Raw genomic sequence first — 20,122 nt, 5'->3', positions numbered from 1 at the left:
GTAAGGGCCTAAAGGTGTCTAAATCCAAGTTGCAGTTTACTGAAGAGAGAGTAAAGTACCTGGGACATTGGCTAAGTAAAGGATGTAAAGGGTTAGACCCTGAAAGAGTAGAAGGAATACTGTCCCTACCTGCACCTAAGAGCAAAAGGCAAGTCAGACAGATACTAGGACTTTTGGGATACTGTAGGCAGTGGATAGAGAACTATAGCAACAAGGTAAAGTTTCTGTATGAGAAATTGGCTAAAGAGAAATTAGTAAAGTGGAATGATGAGGATGAGAGTAAGTTAGAAGCATTAAAAGAGGATTTGATAAATTCTCCGGTGCTTAGTCTTCCAGACACTAGGAAGCCCTTTTATCTGTTTGTAAACGTGGAAAATGGATCAGCTTATGGTGTATTAACTCAGAAATGGGCAGAACATAAGAAGCCTGTAGGATACTATTCAAAAATCCTGGATCCAGTCAGTAGAGGTTGGCCCACTTGTTTACAGGCCATAGTGGCTACTGCGCTTTTGGTGGAAGAGGCTGTAAAAATTACTTTTGGTGGAGATTTAAAGGTATATACTCCTCACGATATCAGAGGGGTACTGAAACAAAGGGCAGAAAAATGGTTGACTGATAGCAGGTTGTTGAAATACGAGAGTATTTTGTTGAATACTCCTAAGTTAGAACTGGAAGTAACTCATTTACAGAATCCAGTTCAGTTTCTGTATGGTGAACCTCAAGGAAATATAGTACATGATTGCATCCAAGTCATAAGTCTCCAGACAAAAATTAGAGAAGATCTAGAAGAAGAGGAATTAGATATAGGGGAAAAGCTTTATATTGATGGTTCATCCAGAGTAGTAGATGGAAAAAGGAGATCAGGCTATGCTATAGTGGATGGAGTTACCTTTCAAGTCAGGGAATCTGGATCTTTGTGTGGTACTTGGTCAGCTCAAGTATGTGAACTCTATGCTTTGTTAAGATCTCTTCAGCTGTTAGAAGGGAAGGTAGGAACCACATTCACAGATTCGAAATATGCTTTTGGAGTAGTACATACTTTTGGGAAGATATGGGAAGAAAGAAGACTAGCAAATGCAAAAGGAAAAGGGCTAGTTCATGAGAATCTGATTCGAGAGGTGTTGAGAGCTCTAAGAGGCCCGAAACAGATTGCTGTAGTGCATGTAAAAGGTCATCAGAAGGGATTGAAAGTAACAGCCAGAGGAAACAATCTAGCTGACGCTGAGGCAAAGAAAGCAGCTCTGTTAGTGGTGAGTGAACAAGAGCCAGGAAGTGAACAGATCCCTAAGTCTTTTAGTAATCAAGAGAAGGAAAAATTGTTGCAAGTAGGTGCAAGAGAAGAACAGGGAAAGTGGTTGTTGTTAGACGGGAGAGAAGTAATTCCCAAAGGCCTTGCCCGTCAAGTTATGGGTAGACTGCATAAGCAGACTCATTGGAGTACCCAAGCCTTGGTAGATCATTTTGAGAATAAATATGCATGTGTCGGAGTGTATGATATAGCTAAGAAAGCCTTGGAAGGATGTCTGACTTGTAAAAAGGTGAATAAAGGGTATTTGAGAGATAAAGTTAAAGGGGGAAGAGAATTAGCTAAAAGGCCATTTGAAAGCATTCAAGTTGATTTTACCGAATTACCAAGAGTGGGAAGGTATCAGTATTTGTTGGTGTTAGTGGATCATTTAACACACTTTGTGGAAGCTTTTCCTACTGCTCGGTGTACAGCTAAAGTAGTATCTAAAATCCTATTAGAAGAGATTGTACCTAGGTATGGTGTTGTCAATACAACAGATTCAGACAGGGGAACTCACTTCACTTCAAAGGTAATTAAAGAAGTAACAGAGCTACTAGGCATCAAGTGGGAATATCATACCCCTTGGCACCCTCAGAGTTCGGGGAGAGTAGAACGAATGAATGGGGAAATTAAGAAACATCTAACTAAATTGATGTTAGAGACTAAAATGAATTGGGTGAAGTGTCTTCCCTTGACATTACTATACATCAGAACCCAACCTCGGACAGATACAGGTATTTCACCATTTGAGATGTTATATGGTATGCCCTATGAATTTGGGACCCCAGTAGATCACCCTAAAGTTGAGGACATACGTTTAAGAGAGTATATTATTGAATTAATGAGGAGGAGACAAGAGTTAAGAAAGAAAGGATTGGTAACTCAAAGACCTCCTTTGGACTTAGCTATCCATAAAATCCAACCTGGTGATCAGGTGTTAATTAAAACCTGGAGAGAAACATCACTAACTCCACAGTGGGAGGGGCCATTTGTCGTTCTTCTCACTACAGATACCTCAGTAAGGACAGCTGAGCGAGGGTGGACTCATGCCTCACGAGTAAAAGGACCGATAAAGAATTTGGAGTGGAGAGTGACTTCGAATCCTGGGAACTTACAGATGAAAATAAAGAGAGTGCGGCCTACAGATGAACTTTGAAGAAGAGAGTGTAAGGCCCAGCCTGTATTCTTTTTTCCAGATACCACAAGGACAGACTCTAAGGAGAGCGTATTATGTTCCATGGAATTTAGAAGGAATCCCTGAACAAACTGGAGGTTCAGGACTATATAGAATAGTTGGAACTCAAACGGTTTTGCCTTTTTGCTGCGAGGTGGAAACAGATGTACCAGGCGGACGCGATCCACATGGAATATCCTGCATAAAACATCCCGGGTCTACTCATTATAACTGGGTAGTATGTAAGTGTAAAAAGTGCGGTAAACAGTGGCTCTGTATTTCACTAAGAGGGCAACCTTATTGTATGAGGTGCAGAACAAGTTCTACCGAATCTATAAGCGAACAATGAGCTAAAGCTGAAATAATAAAGGCATTTTGTGGTTGGGAGTGGTTAGTCCCAGAAACTTGGGAAGTGTATGAACATAATTGGAATAGGGCATTAATAGAACTATGCCGTGCTAGATTCTCATGGAAATTGGAAAAACCAAGTCGAAGGAGATATATTGACTTATTGGGGCTACTTGACAAAATTCAAAAACTCGAAATAGAAGAGTCCCAGCCTGAATCAGTGAGAGGCGATAGAGCAATTTAATCAGTATTCCCTGAAGAATACCTCTGCTGCCAAGAAGAGCTAGAACCTCATTGTTCCCTGCACAGGGACAGACGAAGGAAGGCAGAGAGGTAAGAGTGTGGGAAATAAGAATCACTGATAATACAGGGATGGGACTCAAAAATAACAAAATGGGGCGAAAATTGACAATAATCATTGGAGTAATAGTTTTTATAAGTTTTCTGGGATATGCCCACCGACCATTTGAATGGACCATAATCAAGTCAAGAGATTCTAAGGTTGTAAGGAAAATGATAACTGCTATAAGTCCTAGGTTCAATGTAACCGTTTGTGATCTACTCATGGCCAATATACCTCAGGAATGTGGACAGGGAGGAAGGAAGCCCTCAGTGACAGTCAACAAAGGAGCTACATATTGGTGCCCGACCTCTAACCCAGGGAAGTCTTTTTGTAATTACCCAGGACATTATCATTGCGGGTATTGGGGCTGTGAAACAATAGCTACTGCTTGGAGACCGGAAAAACCGGATAGGTATTTACGGGTGCAGTGGGGACCCCCACATTGTACACCACCTGCTCTTGGAGGACTTGTCCTCCCCAATGAACCATCTAACTGTGAATATTTACAGGTCCAGATTCTCAACCATGAAGATAAGGGATGGTTGACTGGCCGGACATGGGGAGTAAGGCTAGACTGATTGTCAGCAGACCCGGGTGAATATGTTACTATACGAAAACAACCACTAACCACATATTCTCAGTTTCTAGGACCCAATCTGGAAATAAAAGAGTCCAAGGGAAACAATCAAGAGAAAGAGAGGGAAAGAGAGAATAAAATTCTTATCAGACCAGCTCCACAAGACTCGAAGGGTACCCAAATTCTCCCCACCAAGCCAGTAATAAAGGACGAGGTATCATATAGTGGAATTAGATCAATGCTAAACATGGTAGAGTCATCTTATAGAGCAATTAATTATACAGATCCTGAAGTGACGGAGTCCTGCTAGTTATGCTATAATGTGAGACCTCCCTTTTATGAGGGAGTAGGGTTGAATCTCACTTTTAATTTTAGCACTGAGGATAACCCAAGTCAGTGCAGATGGGGAGAAAAAGAAATAGGTCTCTCTATGTCACAGATTAGTGGGCAAGGAGCGTGTATTGGGAATGTTTCACCAGAAAGTAAGGATCTATGTGGTATTGAAGTAAATAAAGTGGAAGAAAGAAATAATAAATGGGTCATACCACATCAAGGCGGGTGGTGGATTTGTTCAAAAACAGGTCTGGTTTCATGTGTGTCCGTTTCTGCCTTTAAGAGAAATAATGAGTTTTGTATTCAAATAACAGTATTACCTCGCATATTATATCGTTCTGAAGAATCTGTTTTCGAATCTTGGGAAGTGAGTAAACATACACTACAAAAACGGGAACTGGTGAGTGTAACGATAGCAATGATATTGGGGTTGGGAGCTACGGGAACTGGAGTTGCTTCTTTGGTCCAACATAGCCACGGACTAACCGCATTAAGAACAGCTGTAGATGAAGATTTGGACCGGATAGAAAAATCTATATCCTTTTTAGAGACCTCTCTAAATTCCCTTTCGGAAGTGGTTTTACAAAATAGGAGAGGATTGGATTTGCTGTTCTTACAACAAGGAGGATTATGTGTAGCATTGGGTGAAGAATGTTGTTTTTATGCCAAACATTCAGGAGTTATCAAAGAGTCAATGTCTAAATTACGTGAAGGAATTTTACAAAGAAAAAGAGAAAAAGAGGTCACACAAAGTTGGCTAGATACTTGGCATAATCAGTTCCCATGGTTGACAGCCCTGATCTCAACCCCAGCAGGGCCGTTAGTAGTGTTATTTGCTTCCCTCATTTTCGGACCGTGTATTCTCAACAAAATTGTTGCGTTTGCTAAAAATAGGATTGAGAAAGTGCAGTTATTGACCATGAAACAACAATATGAAGATATGAGTGGAAGGTCTTCTGATGAGGACCAAGCTTCTCTTTCAGAGGCATCTAGAGAAGCAATGGTTAGACTTGACCAGCAAATTTATGAGGAAATTAGGAGGGGGGAATTGTTATAAGTAAACTAAGGAAATTTGCTGTTCAAGAGATAAGTTAATCAAGTTATTATGTTATTAAAAGTTATGAATTTTTAACCACAAGTTTAATTACTGCAGAACACAACGCAGATAAATTTAGTGTTTTTGAAGTTGTTTGTTACAGGCATATTGATGTGGACTATTGCAAAAGCAAACCATGAGGAGACTTGTGACTGGATGACATCACCCTATAGAAAGCTCCAGAACCACAGCCTCATAGGGATTAATGACTCTGACATCGTTGGTGGAAACCCCTCAGCAACGACGACGCCCACAATTAGAGACACCAACCACAGATCTGCCCGGGAAAGAGGAACCAAGCAGGGAGCAGCTTGTGAAACCCCAGCCAATGGACTATTGACATGACTCAGGGGGGTGGTGTCAACCGAGGGTATAATTGTTACTGTTTCGGTTCCCCATTTTGCTGACTGTGGTGGAGCAAGGGTTTCCCCCGGTCCCGGCTAGCCGCTTTTGCTGGTTAGCCTTAATAAACTCTTTTTCCTTGCAACCAAAATTATAGCCTCAGTCTTTATCGATCACAGAGCCAAACAGCTCGATCCAGATTCAGTTCCTTTAGTGGGGCCTAAAACTCAGGAGTTGGACTCCACGGTGCCGGTGGGACCCTCCCAACTCAGCACGGTCCATGATTCCATCAAGTCCAACTGTCAGCCCAGCACTGCCCCAGCAACCCCCAAACCACTAAAGCGTGTCAGCCATGGCCAGATGCAGGCGCCTCTGAAACACCTGCCGGGGTGCTGGCTCCGCCTGGGCAACCCATGGCAGTGCCCGAGCCCCCCCGAAAAACACAGCGAGAAACCTTTGTCCAGGAGCTGACCTGAAGTTCCCCTGCCTCAGCCTCGGGCCACGTCCCCCGCTCCTCCCAGCGCAGGCTCCTTTCCAGCAGCCCCCTCGGCAGAAGGCGGCTCAGGGCTCCCCTCTGCCCCCCCGGCCGGCTCCGCTCCGGCCCCGCTCCCGCCACGGCCCCGCTCGGCTCTGCACGGGGAAGGAACGCGCCCAGCCCCGGCCCGACACCCCCGGGGGCCGCGCACGGGGGGACTGTCCCCGGGGCTCACTGCCCGGGGGTCCCTCCTCGGGGGTGACTTACCGGGGCTCCCTCCCCGGGGTCACTTGCCAGGGGTTGTTCACCGCGGGTCATTCACCGGGGATCCCTCCCCAGGGGTCACTTACCGGGGCTTCTCCCCCGCGAGTCGCTCACCGGGTGTCACTTACTGGGCGTCGCTCACCGGGGGTCGCTCACCGGGGGTCGCTCACCGGGGGTCGCTCACCAGCGGCAACTCGCCGGGGGCCGCGCACGGGGGGTCCCTCCCCCGGGGCCGCGCACCGGGGACCACTCGCCGGGGGTCTCGGGGCCGCTGCCCGGGGTCTCTGCCCGGGGGCCGCTCAGCGGCAGCGCTCCCGCTCCCGGCCCCGCCCCGCCCGCTCCCACCCAAACCCCACCAACCGCCCCTCTCGGCCCCGCCCCCGCCCCGCCCAAGCCCCGCCCCGCCCCGCCCACTCCGCCGCCTCCCATTGGCTGCGCACGTTCGGCCCTGGAGCGAGGAGCGCGCGGGGAGCGTTGCCTGGAAACCGGCCAGGGAATCCCGGGAATCCTCGAGGCGCCGCCGCTGCCCCCCCACTCCTGGAGCAGCGGCCGGGCCCGCCCGGGGAGCGGGCACTCAGCGCCCGGCTGCGGCCGCCAAAACGGGCAGGGAAGCAGGCGCGCGGGAGGCGGGCTCCGGGCCCGGCCAGCGAGGAGCCCTTAACTGATATTCGGCTAAAGAGTTCTTTTCTTGTTACCTTCTTTAAAAAACAGAACCCACAAGCAGAAAGGCGATTTCCTAAAGTCTTGTAACCTTTTAAGTCCACTTGTTGCCACACAACAATATCATGCCAATATCACATCCAAAGATACAGAAACTTATAGAGGTACACACAAATATAGACCTATACATATCTATGTATATATATCTATCTACCTATACATATCTATACATATCTATACAAATACACACAAGAAAGTTTGGGGTTCCTGATGAGAGTTCTACATGAGTAACAGTGGACTGGTTTGATGTGTCATACAACTGTGGGGACCATGAATGTAAGCTCTGAGCTTTGCTTTATTCTCCCGGTTTATAACTGCCTGCCTTCCCTTTGGGGGGAACACAGGCCTCTATTTTGCACGCTCTGTTTTGTTTCACTTGGCAGTGTAGACTAGGGGCAGAAGAGTTTTTGGAGCCAAACAGCTCGATCCAGATTCAGTTCCTTTAGTGGTGCCTAAAACTCAGGAGCTGGACTCCACGGTGCCGGTGGGACCCTCCCAACTCAGCACGGTCCATGATTCCATCAAGTCCATCTGTCAGCCCAGCACTGCCCCAGCAACCCCCAAACCACTAAAGCGTGTCAGCCATGGCCAGATGCAGGCGCCTCTGAAACACCTGCCGGGGTGCTGGCTCCGCCTGGGCAACCCATGGCAGTGCCCGAGCCCCCCCGAAAAACACAGCGAGAAACCTTTCCCCAGGAGCTGACCTGAAGCTCCCCTGCCTCAGCCTCGGGCCACGTCCCCCGCTCCTCCCAGCGCAGGCTCCTTTCCAGCAGCCCCCTCGGCAGAAGGCGGCTCAGGGCTCCCCTCTGCCCCCCCGGCCGGCTCCGCTCCGGCCCCGCTCCCGCCACGGCCCCGCTCGGCTCTGCACGGGGAGGGAACGCGCCCAGCCCCGGCCCGACACCCCCGGGGGCCGCGCACCGGGGGACTGTCCCCGGGGCTCACTGCCCGGGGGTCACTTGCCAGGGGTTGTTCACCGCGGGTCGCTCACCGGGGGTCCCTCCGCAGGGGTCACTTACCGGGGCTTCTTCCCCGCGGGTCGCTCACCGGCTGTCACTTACTGGGCGTCGCTCACCGGGGGTCGCTCACCAGCGGCCACTCGCCGGGGGCCGCGCACGGGGGGTCCCTCCCCCGGGGCCGCGCACCGGGGGCCACTCGCCGGGGGTCTTGGGGCCGCTGCCCGGGGTCTCTGCCCGGGGGCCGCTCAGCGGCAACGCTCCCGCTCCCGGCCCCGCCCCGCCCGCTCCCACCCAAACCCCACCAACCGCCCCTCTCGGCCCCGCCCCCGCCCCGCCCAAGCCCCGCCTCGCCCCGCCCACTCCGACGCCTCCCATTGGCTGCGCACCTTCGGCCCTGGAGCGAGGAGCGCGCGGGGAGCGTTGCCTGGAAACCGGCCAGGGAATCCCGGGAATCCTCGAGGCGCCGGCGCTGCCCCCCCACTCCTGGAGCAGCGGCCGGGCCCGCCCGGGGAGCGGGCACTCAGCGCCCGGCTGCGGCCGCCAAAACGGGCAGGGAAGCAGGCGCGCGGGAGGCGGGCTTCGGGCCCGGGCAGCGAGGAGCCCTAAAAAGAACAAAAGTGTTGGAAGAGAGGGAACTCATCGCACCGTCACAGAACAGGCTGAGGTGGAAGGGACCCACGAGGAGCATCGAGTCCAAGCCTTTGCCCGGCACAGCACCGACCCCAAGAGTCACACCGTGTGCCTGAACTCTGCCAGATCACAGTCCAGCAGCAGCTTCATGTGCCGTGAGGCCCCACGTGTGTTTGCTCCCCGTGTCTAGTGGGAGAGATGACACTCCCTTAGAGTGGAATAAAGATTATCCTAGACTGGAACTGGCAGCTGTGATAAACTGTATCCCGAGAGCATTTAACTGGTAGCAGTTTTCCCTGGGCTCTAGCTTGCTATTTATTATAGTTATTTGCAGACAGGAAAGGGGAGAGAATTAAAAAATCTCTTTCTCCTTGCCCCCTCCACAACAAGTTGGAGGACATGTGGGTGTTGAAACATAGCTTAACAAACAGTCCAGCCTTGAGAGAGTGGGGAGAGCACAGGGGGGCTCAGTTTAACCGTTTGTCTGGTTTCTTCCTTTCTAAGGAGGATTTATTTTTCTTAGGTGGGAAATTGCCAAAAATAGACAGCAAAATCAGACTGCAGTTCAGAGATCACACTCTCATCTCCGTGGAACCAGATCAAGAGAATGCTGTGGGTACAGTGAAGCCACCCCTGTACATTTGAGGTGGGCTGGGGAGTGCATGTGAGGCATGTGAGTTGTTGCTCTCCTGTGCAAAAGGTCTATAAGGGTCATGCAGTTACACTGAGCTGGATCCTGCATCCCATTAGGGTTTGTTAGGATACTGTGGGGTTGTTTGTTGAGTGATGTGGCACATTCCAACCTTATGTAGCAGTTCGTTTGGATACATGTCCGGAATAAAGCCAAGTGCTAGAAATACTCAAACACACAAAATATCTTTTATTACAGTGAGAATAATAATAATAATAATAATAAACTTAGCAAGAGGAATTAAAAACTAAAAAAAAAGGATACAAAATAACTACCTTATCGGGTGGCATTAAAACAAATACTACGAACAGCATTTAATACAGTATTAACTAGTGAAAAGGGATACCAAAAAAGGATCTGAACACAATATTATGGATAACACGATATTGGTTAGTAAAAAGGGAAACTAAAGGAAAAATACCATAAACATAAAAGGGGAATTAAAGGAACACTAAAAGGACATTAAAAAGTTTGTTCTCTCAGTTGCTTCCTGTCAATAAACTGTGCTTACCCACACAGACAGGCCAGGGCTGCCAGGATCTGCAGCAGCTGGTCGGTGCCCGTGCTTAGCGGGCGTCCCCATGGAACAACACAGTCTCCATGGCAGGATGAGGATCGCTCACCCCAGCAGTCCTGACACCCCATTTTATCAGCTCTACATTACACCACGTAGGGCCAGTACCCAGTATAAGGTGATGCCTGAGTGGCAGCCAAACCCCGCCTGTTCATCACCTGATAGCAACAGTCTGTGCATGCCCTGCTGTAGGGCAAGGGGCCAGCGACCCCTGCCCACAGAATCTTCCTCCCATCATCATCTTTCTCACCCCTATGTATGACCTCTACCATTGTGTTTCAAGGGTATATGTATCTATCTTGCAACATGTAGCAAAACCAAGGAAGAACTCAGCTCTGATAATAGGGGATATCAGGCTGACTTGCTAAAAAGCACAATGGACCTTACAATTAGCTTGTGCCATGAAGTTCCATTGTGCCATACTCTGGCTGGTTTCACATCCTAATATGATTCCTTTCTCACGCCTCTATGCTCCATTGATCATCTAATTCAAAAGTACCCCCCTTACATTTGTTTAAATATAAAATGAACCAAGGACATTTTTTGAGAGCTTTGCATTTAGATTTCATTAGTCTGAAGCAGTAAAATAAATGGTCTTGTGTGTATTTGTCTGTATAGAATCATGGACTGGTTTGGGTTGGAAGGGACCTTAAAGGTCTTCTCATTCCACCCCCTGCCATGGGCAGGGACACCTTCCACTAGAGCAGGTTGATCCAAGCTGTCCTTGGACACTTGCAGGGATCCAGGGGCAGCCACAGCCTCTCTGGGAATTCCATCCCTGCCCGCCCCCACCCTCCCAGGGAAGGATTTCTTCCCAGTCTCCCATCTAACCCTGCGCTCTTTCAGTCTAAAAACCATTGCCCCTTGTCCTGTGCCTCCAGACCCATATCAAAAGTCCCTCTCCCTCCTTTTTATAAGTCCCCTTCCCTGGTGGGGTGTCTTCAGCTCCTCCCAGGACCTGTGTGTGTCTGTATCTATCTTGTATCTGTCTATATTTATAGACAGGATATATTTTAATACATTTATATCCATATATTTCTACTTAAATATTTATACATTGTAAATATTAATGCACACAATTATATTAACTTTGTGTCCAGACCTACCCCTTCCCCTCTGTAACATTTTTGGGGGATTTATTCCTTGGGATTTCCATGATCTCAGTTACAGTGGAGCAGATCTTTCCCACCTGGATCTTTGCTACATCAACTTCAAGGTGGCCAATCTGAGCTGCTGCAACCTGGCCCGTGCCAACCTGTGCTGTGCCAGCCTGGAGAGGGCTGACCTGTTAAGCTGAAGCCTGTGTTTGTACATTTCTATGGCCCAGAAAAGGTCCAGCTGTGGTTTGTCCAACCCTGAGAAGGGCCCACAAGGGCTGCACTGAGTCTGTGACCATCTCAGCCCCAAATCCCCTTGTCCTCCTCCAGTTCACACAGCTCTGAGGCAGCACCAGTGTGCAGCTGCTGTGTTTCTGACTGGTTTTCCTCACAGAACCCCTTTCTGTGTGTGTTCCAGGTGCCAGCCTGAAAGGAGTGGCCATGGAGGGCAGTCAGATGACAGGAATGAACCTCCGAGTTGCAACGCTGAGAAACGCCAAACTAAAGAACTGTAACCTCAGGGGAGCAACGTTGGCAGGAACTGATTTGGAAGTGAGTTGGGATTCATTTTCCATCCTATTCCTTTCTCTGCTATAGTCAGCTGGTAATTTGGGGGATTGCTGGCTTTTGGCTGACCTCTCCAGCTTCAGAGTACAATGGAGTTCAGGTAAATGGACTTCAAGTAAAGCTTTGAACAGAGTTCTGGGTGCATTCCATTGACACTTCTTCTTCTTTTCCCCTTCAGAATTGTGACCTATCAGGTTGTGACCTCCAGGAAGCCAATTTGAGGGGCTCTGATGTGAAAGGAGCCATCTTTGAAGAGATGCTGACCCCCCTGCACATGTCCCAGAGCTTCAGATAGGGAAGAGAAGACGTCAGAGAGGAAGGAATCCAAACATTTGTTGTGACTTTCTTCTCCTCCTCCTCTTTCTGAGTTAGAAGGAATGGTTATTAGACAACTTCCATTTGCAGTAGTGCCTAAGTAGACTCTTTCTGATCACTTTTGGGGAGGGAATTTTTGTTTCAGAGGTGGAAAGAGAGAGTTTCTCCCTTTGTGAAGAGAGTGAGGAAGTGGGCTGGTTCTGAAACCAGAAAGAGGGGGGGAGGGTTTCAAGACTTTCATTGTTTAGCATTGCCTGACTTTGGAATGCATTTTAATTTCTAAAGCACAATATATGCAATTCTGTTTGTTAAGTCTGTAGCTGCAATATGAATAGAAAATGTTATTGCTGTATAGTAGCAAAGAAAGTGGAGGTTTCCAGGTAGACAAGTGTCTTTACAGTCAGTGTCTTCATTCCTGCAGGGTGTTAATGCCAGGGGTGGTCACACAGTGCCCACAGGATGTGTTCAGGTCTCTACCGGGGTGGAAACAGTGGGGAACTGTCCTCAGAGGTCCTAAATTGCTGTGGAGTAGTTGGAGTGCAGGTTTAGAGCAGCTTTACCCCCTCAAATGTGCAGAGGAAGCTGCTGCCCCTGCAGGGACCTGCCCAGAGCCTGGATTGAGTTCCCCCTGGAAGATCCCTGGGCAGAAATGGGCTGTCTCAGTCAATGCTCTCCAAAGGAGTGTGAAATTGCACTCTCAATCCCAGCTGGGAAGAAAAATTCCCCTGCTTCCACATGTCCTGAGCACTCCAGGCTGGAGTTCTTGTAGCTTTTTGATTCTTTGTTGGGAATTCAATGGACAGAGGAAAACACAGAAGTGTCCCCAAAGCAGAGAGAAGCTCTGGGGCCACAGCACCTGCTCCCCCCTCTTCTCATCCCTTCAGCAGATGAAGAAATGGCCCTCAATGTTTCCCCTCAGTGTACTGTGGAAATCCTCCTTGAAAGTATGGGCATAATCCCATTTGCCAGTCAGATCCACTTTGGACTGCCTAAAGTAGCTGTAAAAGCATCTTGCCTGGAGCCAAGTACCCCTTCCACACTTGCTTCACCTATGGAAAAAAGCAGGGAAAGCTGTTTTTTGTGTGAGCACCCTTTGTGTCTCAGTGTTTGTGATCTTGGGAATCCTCATGAACCTGGAACAATGCCAGATTATCTGTTGTCTTAAGATATGTACCTGGAGATTGTTTTGGTTTTTTTTTTAAATCTTCCTTGCAAATACAACTCATAGAAAACAATGTAAAAAAAAAAAAAGAAAAAGGGAAAAAAAGAAAAAAAAAGAAGAAGAAAAAAGAGAAAAAGGAGGAAAAAGAGGAAAAAAAGAAGAGGAAAGAAATGAAAAAAAAAGGAAGAAAAATAGAAAAAAGGGAAAGAAAAAGGGGGGAATAGAAAGAAGAAAGAATAAAGAAAGAAAAAAGAGGAAAAAAAAGAAAAACCAAAAAGTCCATGCCAATGGCCGCTTACCCCCTCGAGAACTACAAGTCCCACAGTGCATCGCGCAGGGCGGTGGGCGTGGCAGAAGGCGGGCGGACGGGGCAGTGGCCGCGCGCTGATTGGCTGCAGCGGGGTCTGTGCAGGCGGTGCGCGCGCAGAGCGCCGCGTTGGCTGCCGGGAAGTCACGATGGCGCTGGGGCCTTCCTTTGTCTGTGAGACCGGGCGGGAGCGGGTGAGAGCGGGGTCTGGGGATCCCCTCGGGGGCTGCGGGGAGCGCGGCTGGGGGTGGAAAGGCCGGAGGGCTCGGGAGGGTTTAGCGCGGGGGTTCGGGGTTCCCGAGAGGCAGAGCGCGGGATTGCAACCCTGTCGGGGGCCGCGGGGCCCGGGAGGCCTCCCAAGAACCCGGATGTTGGATTCGGGTCCTGAGAAATTCCTTCGGAAAAAAAATTCAAAACCACCCGACCAAAAAAAGAACCCTAAAAAAAGGAAAAGGGAGAAAAAGATGAAGGAAAAACTGCAAGGGCCAGGATGCTTTGCTTCAGTTTTTCCTTGGTCTCCTCCTTCTCAGATTCTCTGCTCCCTTCCTTTACAGAAAGCTCTTCTGCTGTTCTGTGGTTTTGTGGTCCCTTAGGGGCTTTTCCGGGTCCCTGAGGCGGTTTTAAGGTATCTCTGGGGGGGGTTGATGTCGTGAGGGGACTTAGGGAGGAGGTTGAAGGTCCCTGAAGGGGTTTGGGAGTCCGTGAGGGAGTTTTGGAGTCTCCGAGGGATCTGAGAAGTCCTGGAGGGCTTTGAGGGATGTGTCTTTGAAACAGTTTTGGGGGTTTCTCGGGGGATTTTGGGAGTCCCAGAGGGTTTTGAGGGTCACAAAGAGGGTCTTGGGTACACTAGGGGGGTCTCAGGACTCACCTGCTCATGGTGCTGTTCCTCCTCTTTCCCCCTAGACATCATTAACCTCCCAAAACGTGCCCTAGCCCCCATTTTCCCTTTAATTCCCTCCCCACACAGATCCCTTTGACCCCCCCAAGACCCCTTTTAACTCCCCCAAATACACCCAAAGCACCCCAAAATCCCCCAAATCCCCATCAACCCCCCCCCCCAGATCTCCCCAAATCTCCCCCACCACCCCCTGTCAAATCCCTTCCAAGGCCCTGCAAAGAGGGATCACCCAGCACCCTGGGACAGGAGCACAGTGGGCTGTACTGGGGGCACTGGGCTGTACTGGGAGGGCACTGGGGGGGGCTTAGATGTCCCACGACAACGTGGCCCAGCTCTAGGAGAGATCTGGGGGGCAGTGAGGAGGTACTGGTCTGTGCTGGTCTGCACTGGTCTGTACTGGTCTGTATTGGTCTGTCCTGGTTTGTACCCCCAATCCCCAAAGCCCCTCCCCAGCTCCCCCAGGACCCTCCCATACCCCAAAGCCCCCAGGCCCCCCCAGACCCCTGACTTGGTCCTGCTGCCCCTTGAGCATCTGCAGCTGCTGCAGAACCAGGCATTTCATGAGCAAATGTGCAGGTGACCCCAAGCTGGGGGTGTGTTGATGTGCTGGAAGGCAGGAGGGCTCTGCAGAGGGACCTGGCCCAGCTGGATCCATGGGCTGATTGCAAGGGGATGAGGTTCCAGCAGGCCAAGGGCCGGGTCCTGCCCTTTGGCCACAAGAAGCCCCGTCAGCCCCCCGGGCTGGGGCCAGAGTGTCTGGAGAGCAGGCAGGCAGAAAGGGAGCTGGGAGTGGGGATGGACAGGAAGCTGAAGAGGAGGCAGAGTGTGGCCAGGTGGCCAAGAGGGCCAATGGCTGGTGGCCTGTGTGAGGAAGAGTGTGTCAGCAGGAGCAGGGAAGTGATTGTTGGGCTGGAGTGAGCGCTGGTGAGGCCACCCCTGGAGTGCTGTGTCCAGCTCTGGGCCCCTGAGTTGAGGAAGGCCCTGGAGGGGCTGGAGCAGGTGCAGAGAAGAGCAGCGAGGCTGGGGAAGGGAGTGGAGCGGAGCACAAGTGGTGTGAGGAGAGGCTGAGGGAGCTGGGGGTGTTGAGGCTGGAGAAGAGGAGGCTCAGGGGAGACCTCCTGACTGTCTGCAAGTCCCTGCCAGGAGGTTGGAGCCAGGTGGGGGTGGGGCTGTTCTGCCAGGAAGCAGCAGTAGGACAAGAGGGCTGGGTCTGGAGCTGTGCCAGGGGAGGTTTAGGTTGGATATTGGGAAGCAATTTCTTCCCAAGAGAGTAATCAGGCCTTGGAATGGGCTGGGCAGGGAGGGGTGGAGTCAGCGTCCCTGGAGGTGTTGAAGGTGAGAGTGGATGTGGCCTCAGTGCCATGGTCTGGGAAGCACAGCGGGGTTGGATCAAGGGTTGGACTTGATGATTTGGGAGGTCTTTTCCAACGTGGCTGATTCTGTGATTCTCTGATTGCCATTCCTGTGGCAGCACATGCTTGAGGCTCCATCCCCAGGGTGATAGAGATGTCTGTCCATATCTATCTCCAAGGTTAGTCTGTAAATGTGTGGTGTTAGAAAAGCAGGCTGAGTTGTGGGCTGGTTGTAGAAGGAGAAAGAAGCCCAGAGGCCAGTGCAAGCAGGCAGCCCTCAGCTTGCACATGATGTCCCCTCCCTGCAGGTTCCTGTCCTTGAGCCCAGGCCCTGAGGTGAGGCTGAGAAGTGGCGCGGAGGTGAGCCCAGAGCTGTCCCTGAGGTGAGGCTGAGAATAAGTGTAAGGCAGAGGTGCTGCTGAGGAAGGTGAGCCCTGTGGTGGGGAAGAGGCGGAGGTTCCCCCCCACAAGAAGGTGCTGTGTCCTTCCTCTGTGTGCCAGGTGAGCTGGGGCTTTGCTGCAGAGCTGCGGGCGCTGATTTGAGGGTCTCCAAGTGCTGAGATGGTGGGCACCCAGGAACACAAACTGTGCCTGGCCACGGAGCCTGCAAGGAGGAGCAGAGACAGCCCTGGCAGTGTGGGGGGCCAGGTTGTCCCTGTGCCTTCCCCTGCAGGCCCTGGCTGTCCCTGCTGGGCCCCTGTCCATCCCCATCAGGTCCCTGCCCGTCCCCCTGGGCTGAGCTCCCCCCAGGAAGTGCCGTGGAGCTGAAGCTGCTGCCATCCCCCCCTGCAGCCGCTGCCCCAGGCAAGGGAGCAGCAAAGGCAGGGCCAGGAGCAGAGGCAGCAGCAGGGGAGCCCTGGGGGGCCGGGAAGCTCTTGTGTGGGGCAGGAAAGAGGCGCTGGGCACGAGGCCGGGGCTGTGCTGAGCAGGCCCAGCCCTCACATCCCCCCAGCCAACGCCGGCTGCCCGGGGGGCTTGGGAGGGACCCCCAGCCCGTGTGCCCCACACTGAGCTGGCAGAGAGAGAGCCAAGGGACAGGGCCATGGGCAGGGCCACGGGTGAGGGACAGGCAGGGCCATTGCAGGGCCACGGTGAGGGCACAGCCTGTGGCAGCAGAGCTGCCCAGGACCGGGGGCAGCCGGGGGTGTTGGTACCAGGCAGTGCTGGGGCTGAGCAGAGCACGAGGCCTCTTGCAGAGCCCTGGGGCAGCCTCACCCTGGTGGGGTTACACTGCCCCCTTCTTCAAGGACACTTCTGGTGATTCCTTCTGGGGACCTGAGGGAGGCTCTGCAATCCCATGCATGGGGCACAATCTCCTCTGCAGAGTTTGACTCACTGCTGACTTCGCAGGGAAATCTGGGACAAGTTCCCTCTTCCTGGGCACCCGTGGGATAGGTTGGCAATTCCTCTCCTGCTGTTCCTCTTTCTGCTCTGCCCTTAGGGGTGGGCAGGAGGTGTTTTTTGGGGGTGCTGGGCTGGGTTGGGGGCAGAGCCCCGGCGGTGGGTGGGGGGATGCGGGTCCCCCCCACGGTGGGGGTTGGTGTTGCTGGGTCAGGCCCCGCCGGCTCCATTGTCAGCCCGGTGCCGGCGGGGGGGACACAGCGGGTTTGGGGCCCCCCGGGAGTGCCGGGGGTGGGTGTGGAGCCCGGGAGCTGCCGAGTGTGGAGGGCGGAGCGGGGAGATGGCGGAGCTGGGGGACCCCCGGCAGCCTGGAGGGGGGAGCACAGAGAGGGAGGAGCCCTGGGACCCCCAGGAACCTGAAACGGGAGGCATGGAGAAGGGGAAGCCTGGACAGTGGGGACCCCTGGGATCCCCAGAACAACAAAGTGCAGAACCTGGAGCGTGGGAATGTCTGGGAAGGGGGCACCCTGAAGGTGAGAGTAAGAGGAGAAGGGAGCCTTGGGACCCCCAACACTCTCAGCATCCTTAACTGAGACCCCCAGAATTCCAGACAGAGGTAACCCTCCGAACACCAGAGCAGAGAGATCAGATGCGGGAACTTCAGGAGGAGGTTTTTTTGGGCTGAATCTTTATATTTTGGAGTACTTTTTGCCTGGATCTCAAATTTTTGTAGTTTGCAGGAGGTTCATCCTGCTATTTCTGAGAGGTTTTTTTGCCTGATTCTCGGTGTTTTGGGTTTCTCTGGGCTGAATTTTGGTGTTTTGGAGGTTTTTATGGTCACAGGATGCCCGGTGAGTTCTAGAGATGGACTTGGGCAGGAGGAACCCCCAAGCCAACGCGCTCAGCCCTTGTTTTCCCCCCATCAGGATTTGTCCTTCCCAAAGCTTGGGCGGATGGAGGAGGAGGCTGCGAGGAAGAGGAAGATGCCTTGGGCCCCCCAGGCAGGTGAGGAGGAAGTCAGTGTCCCTTTGGGCGGGTGTTGTGCTGGCTCTGTCAGCCCAGCATGGCCCCGGCTGCAGGACAACCCCGCTGGCGCCGCCGTCCTGCCGGGGCCGGAGTTGGGGGGATGTCCTTGGCCTTCCCTGTGGGCCGGAGGCAAATCCCCTGCCTGTCCTTCTTGCTTCCTGCCCCAGGCCCCGAGCTGAGGCCGGAGAGCCCGGAGGACAAATCCCCCCGTGAGACCCTGGTGGGAGAGGCCGTTTTGAAGGGCTCCCCGGCGCAGGAAGGCAGCGGGGAGGAAAAGGGCCGGAGATCCCCCCGCAGGAGGGGCTCCAAAGCCAGCCCAGGGTGCTCTGAGGAGGAAAGAACCAGCCTGTGCCGGGAAGGCGGCCGGAGCTTGAGGGGGAGCTCTGACCTGGTGGTCCCTGAGCAGCCTCCCAGCAGGGAGAAACCCTTCAGGTGCTTGGAATGTGGGAAGAGCTTCACAAGGAGCACCAGCCTCCTTACCCACCAGCACATCCACACTGGGGAACGTCCTTACACGTGTGGGGAATGTGGGAAGAGCTTCAGTGACAGCTCCACCCTTCGCAAACACAAGCACATCCACACCGGGGAACGGCCCTACACGTGTGGGGAATGTGGGAAGTGCTTCAGGAACAGGTCACACCTCAGTGTCCACCAGCGCATCCACACTGGGGAGCAGCCCTACACATGTGGGGAATGTGGGAAGAGCTTCAACTGCAGCTCCAACCTCCACACCCACCAGCGCATCCACACAGGGGAACAACCCTACATGTGTGGGAAATGTGGGAAGAGGTTTCAGACCAGCTCAGCTCTCCTCAGGCATGACCGGACGCACACGGATGAGAGGCCCTTCCGCTGCACCGACTGTGGGAAGGGCTTCAAGCACAACTCCACCCTCATCACCCACCGGCGCATCCACACCGGGGAGAGGCCCTACAAGTGTGGGGAGTGTGGGAAGAGCTTCACCGACAGCTCTACCTTGACCCAACACCAACGGACCCACCAGTAAGAGAAGCCCCACCAGTGCCCCGACTGCAGGAAGATCTTCGGCCGCTACTTCCACCCCAAATGAAGCCCCTGATGGGGAGGCAACCCCTGGAGTCCAGTGACTGTCAGTCCATCCCTTTCCACCACAAAGGACCGGTCCCCTTTCCCAGGGGCAGGTTCTGACAACAGAACCCTTCTTGGGGGGTGTGTGGAGATTCCTGTCTTGGCTGGGGACCCCCCCAGGGTCACTCCTGGAGGTTGAGAGCAGAGATCCCCCCACCAGCGTTGGTCTGGGGGAGTTCCATCCCTCTCTAATTAAGAATTTCTCGTTTTGTGGCAGCTTGAGTAGAATTGCTTCAACAATTGCTTTAGTGTAGAGCACTGTCCTATCTTATCCTGTACTCCTGGTAGTTTTAGTGTATATATTGTGCACTAAGTAATTCTGATGAAGATCTTTTGTCTGATCATTTGTATCCCTAAATAAATTCCTTTTTATCAATAGATCTGATTTGCCATCAATAAAACCTAGGGGACCAAAGTGATTCAGTCACACTTCTGTAATTTCTCTAAACTGAAACTGTTGGCATGATCCAAGGTTGAGATTGGATCCAGCAGCCCCCAGCACCGTACAGTAAGTTGGGAGCTCAGAGGGGCCACCCCCCTTTCCCAGCCCTCCTGTGCCCAAAGGCTCCCATGGGACCGTTTATCCCACCACACTACCCCTGCTCTTTTACCCTTCTCCCTGTTCCTCCCACTTTTTCATAGTCCACTCAATCCCCAGCTCCAATTAGGATCACTCTGGGGGTCCCAATCCCCATTTTTCCCCCCTCTCTCACCCCTTCCACATCATCTCCCCACTCCCCAGCCCTCTCATGCTCAGTTTGGGGGTCCCACCCTCCTCTTTCCCCACTCTCCTGACCTCTCCCACTTATTTCCCATCATTCTCAATGGTCCCCCCCTCCACTTTTGGGGGGTCTCACTCCCCTCCCACTCAGTTTGGGGTCCCACTACCCCTTTATCCCCTCTAACCCCCCCTTTTCCTACCAACCTCCTCCTTCCCACCCCCCGCTAACCCGAGAGCTCCTCGCCCAAAGCAGCTGGGGAGGCTCCCAGCACCACCAGTGCCCAGAGAAGTCCCCCCAGAAAAGGGGTTGGGTGAGGTCCTGGGTGGGCTTTGAGTGTGTTTGGGGGTCCTCGGGGAGCTCTAAGAAGGTTTTGAGGGGTTCCCAGCACCTTTTGGGATGAGCTGGGTGCCTACTGAG

General features: G+C 52.4%; 1 protein-coding gene across 1 annotated transcript; it reads left to right on the top strand.

Moving 5' to 3' along the window:
- Positions 1-13,408: 13,408 nt before the first annotated feature.
- On the top strand, positions 13,409-19,389 carry LOC127461941 (zinc finger protein 239-like). The gene is made up of 3 exons (XM_051770143.1): positions 13,409-13,453; positions 17,777-17,855; positions 18,044-19,389. Exons 1-3 carry the CDS (start codon positions 13,409-13,411, stop codon positions 18,880-18,882), a joined length of 963 nt encoding a protein of 320 aa, XP_051626103.1. The 3' UTR covers positions 18,883-19,389.
- The last annotated feature ends 733 nt before the right edge of the window (positions 19,390-20,122 follow it).

The sequence above is a fragment of the Manacus candei genome, unplaced genomic scaffold (assembly GCF_025592945.1).
Source record: "Manacus candei isolate 608988 ecotype Guabito, Panama unplaced genomic scaffold, ASM2559294v1 h1tg000115l, whole genome shotgun sequence".
Classification (NCBI taxonomy): domain Eukaryota; kingdom Metazoa; phylum Chordata; class Aves; order Passeriformes; family Pipridae; genus Manacus; species Manacus candei.
The sequence above is the reverse complement of the archived record's forward strand: the minus strand, read 5'-3'. Positions and strand labels throughout refer to the sequence as shown.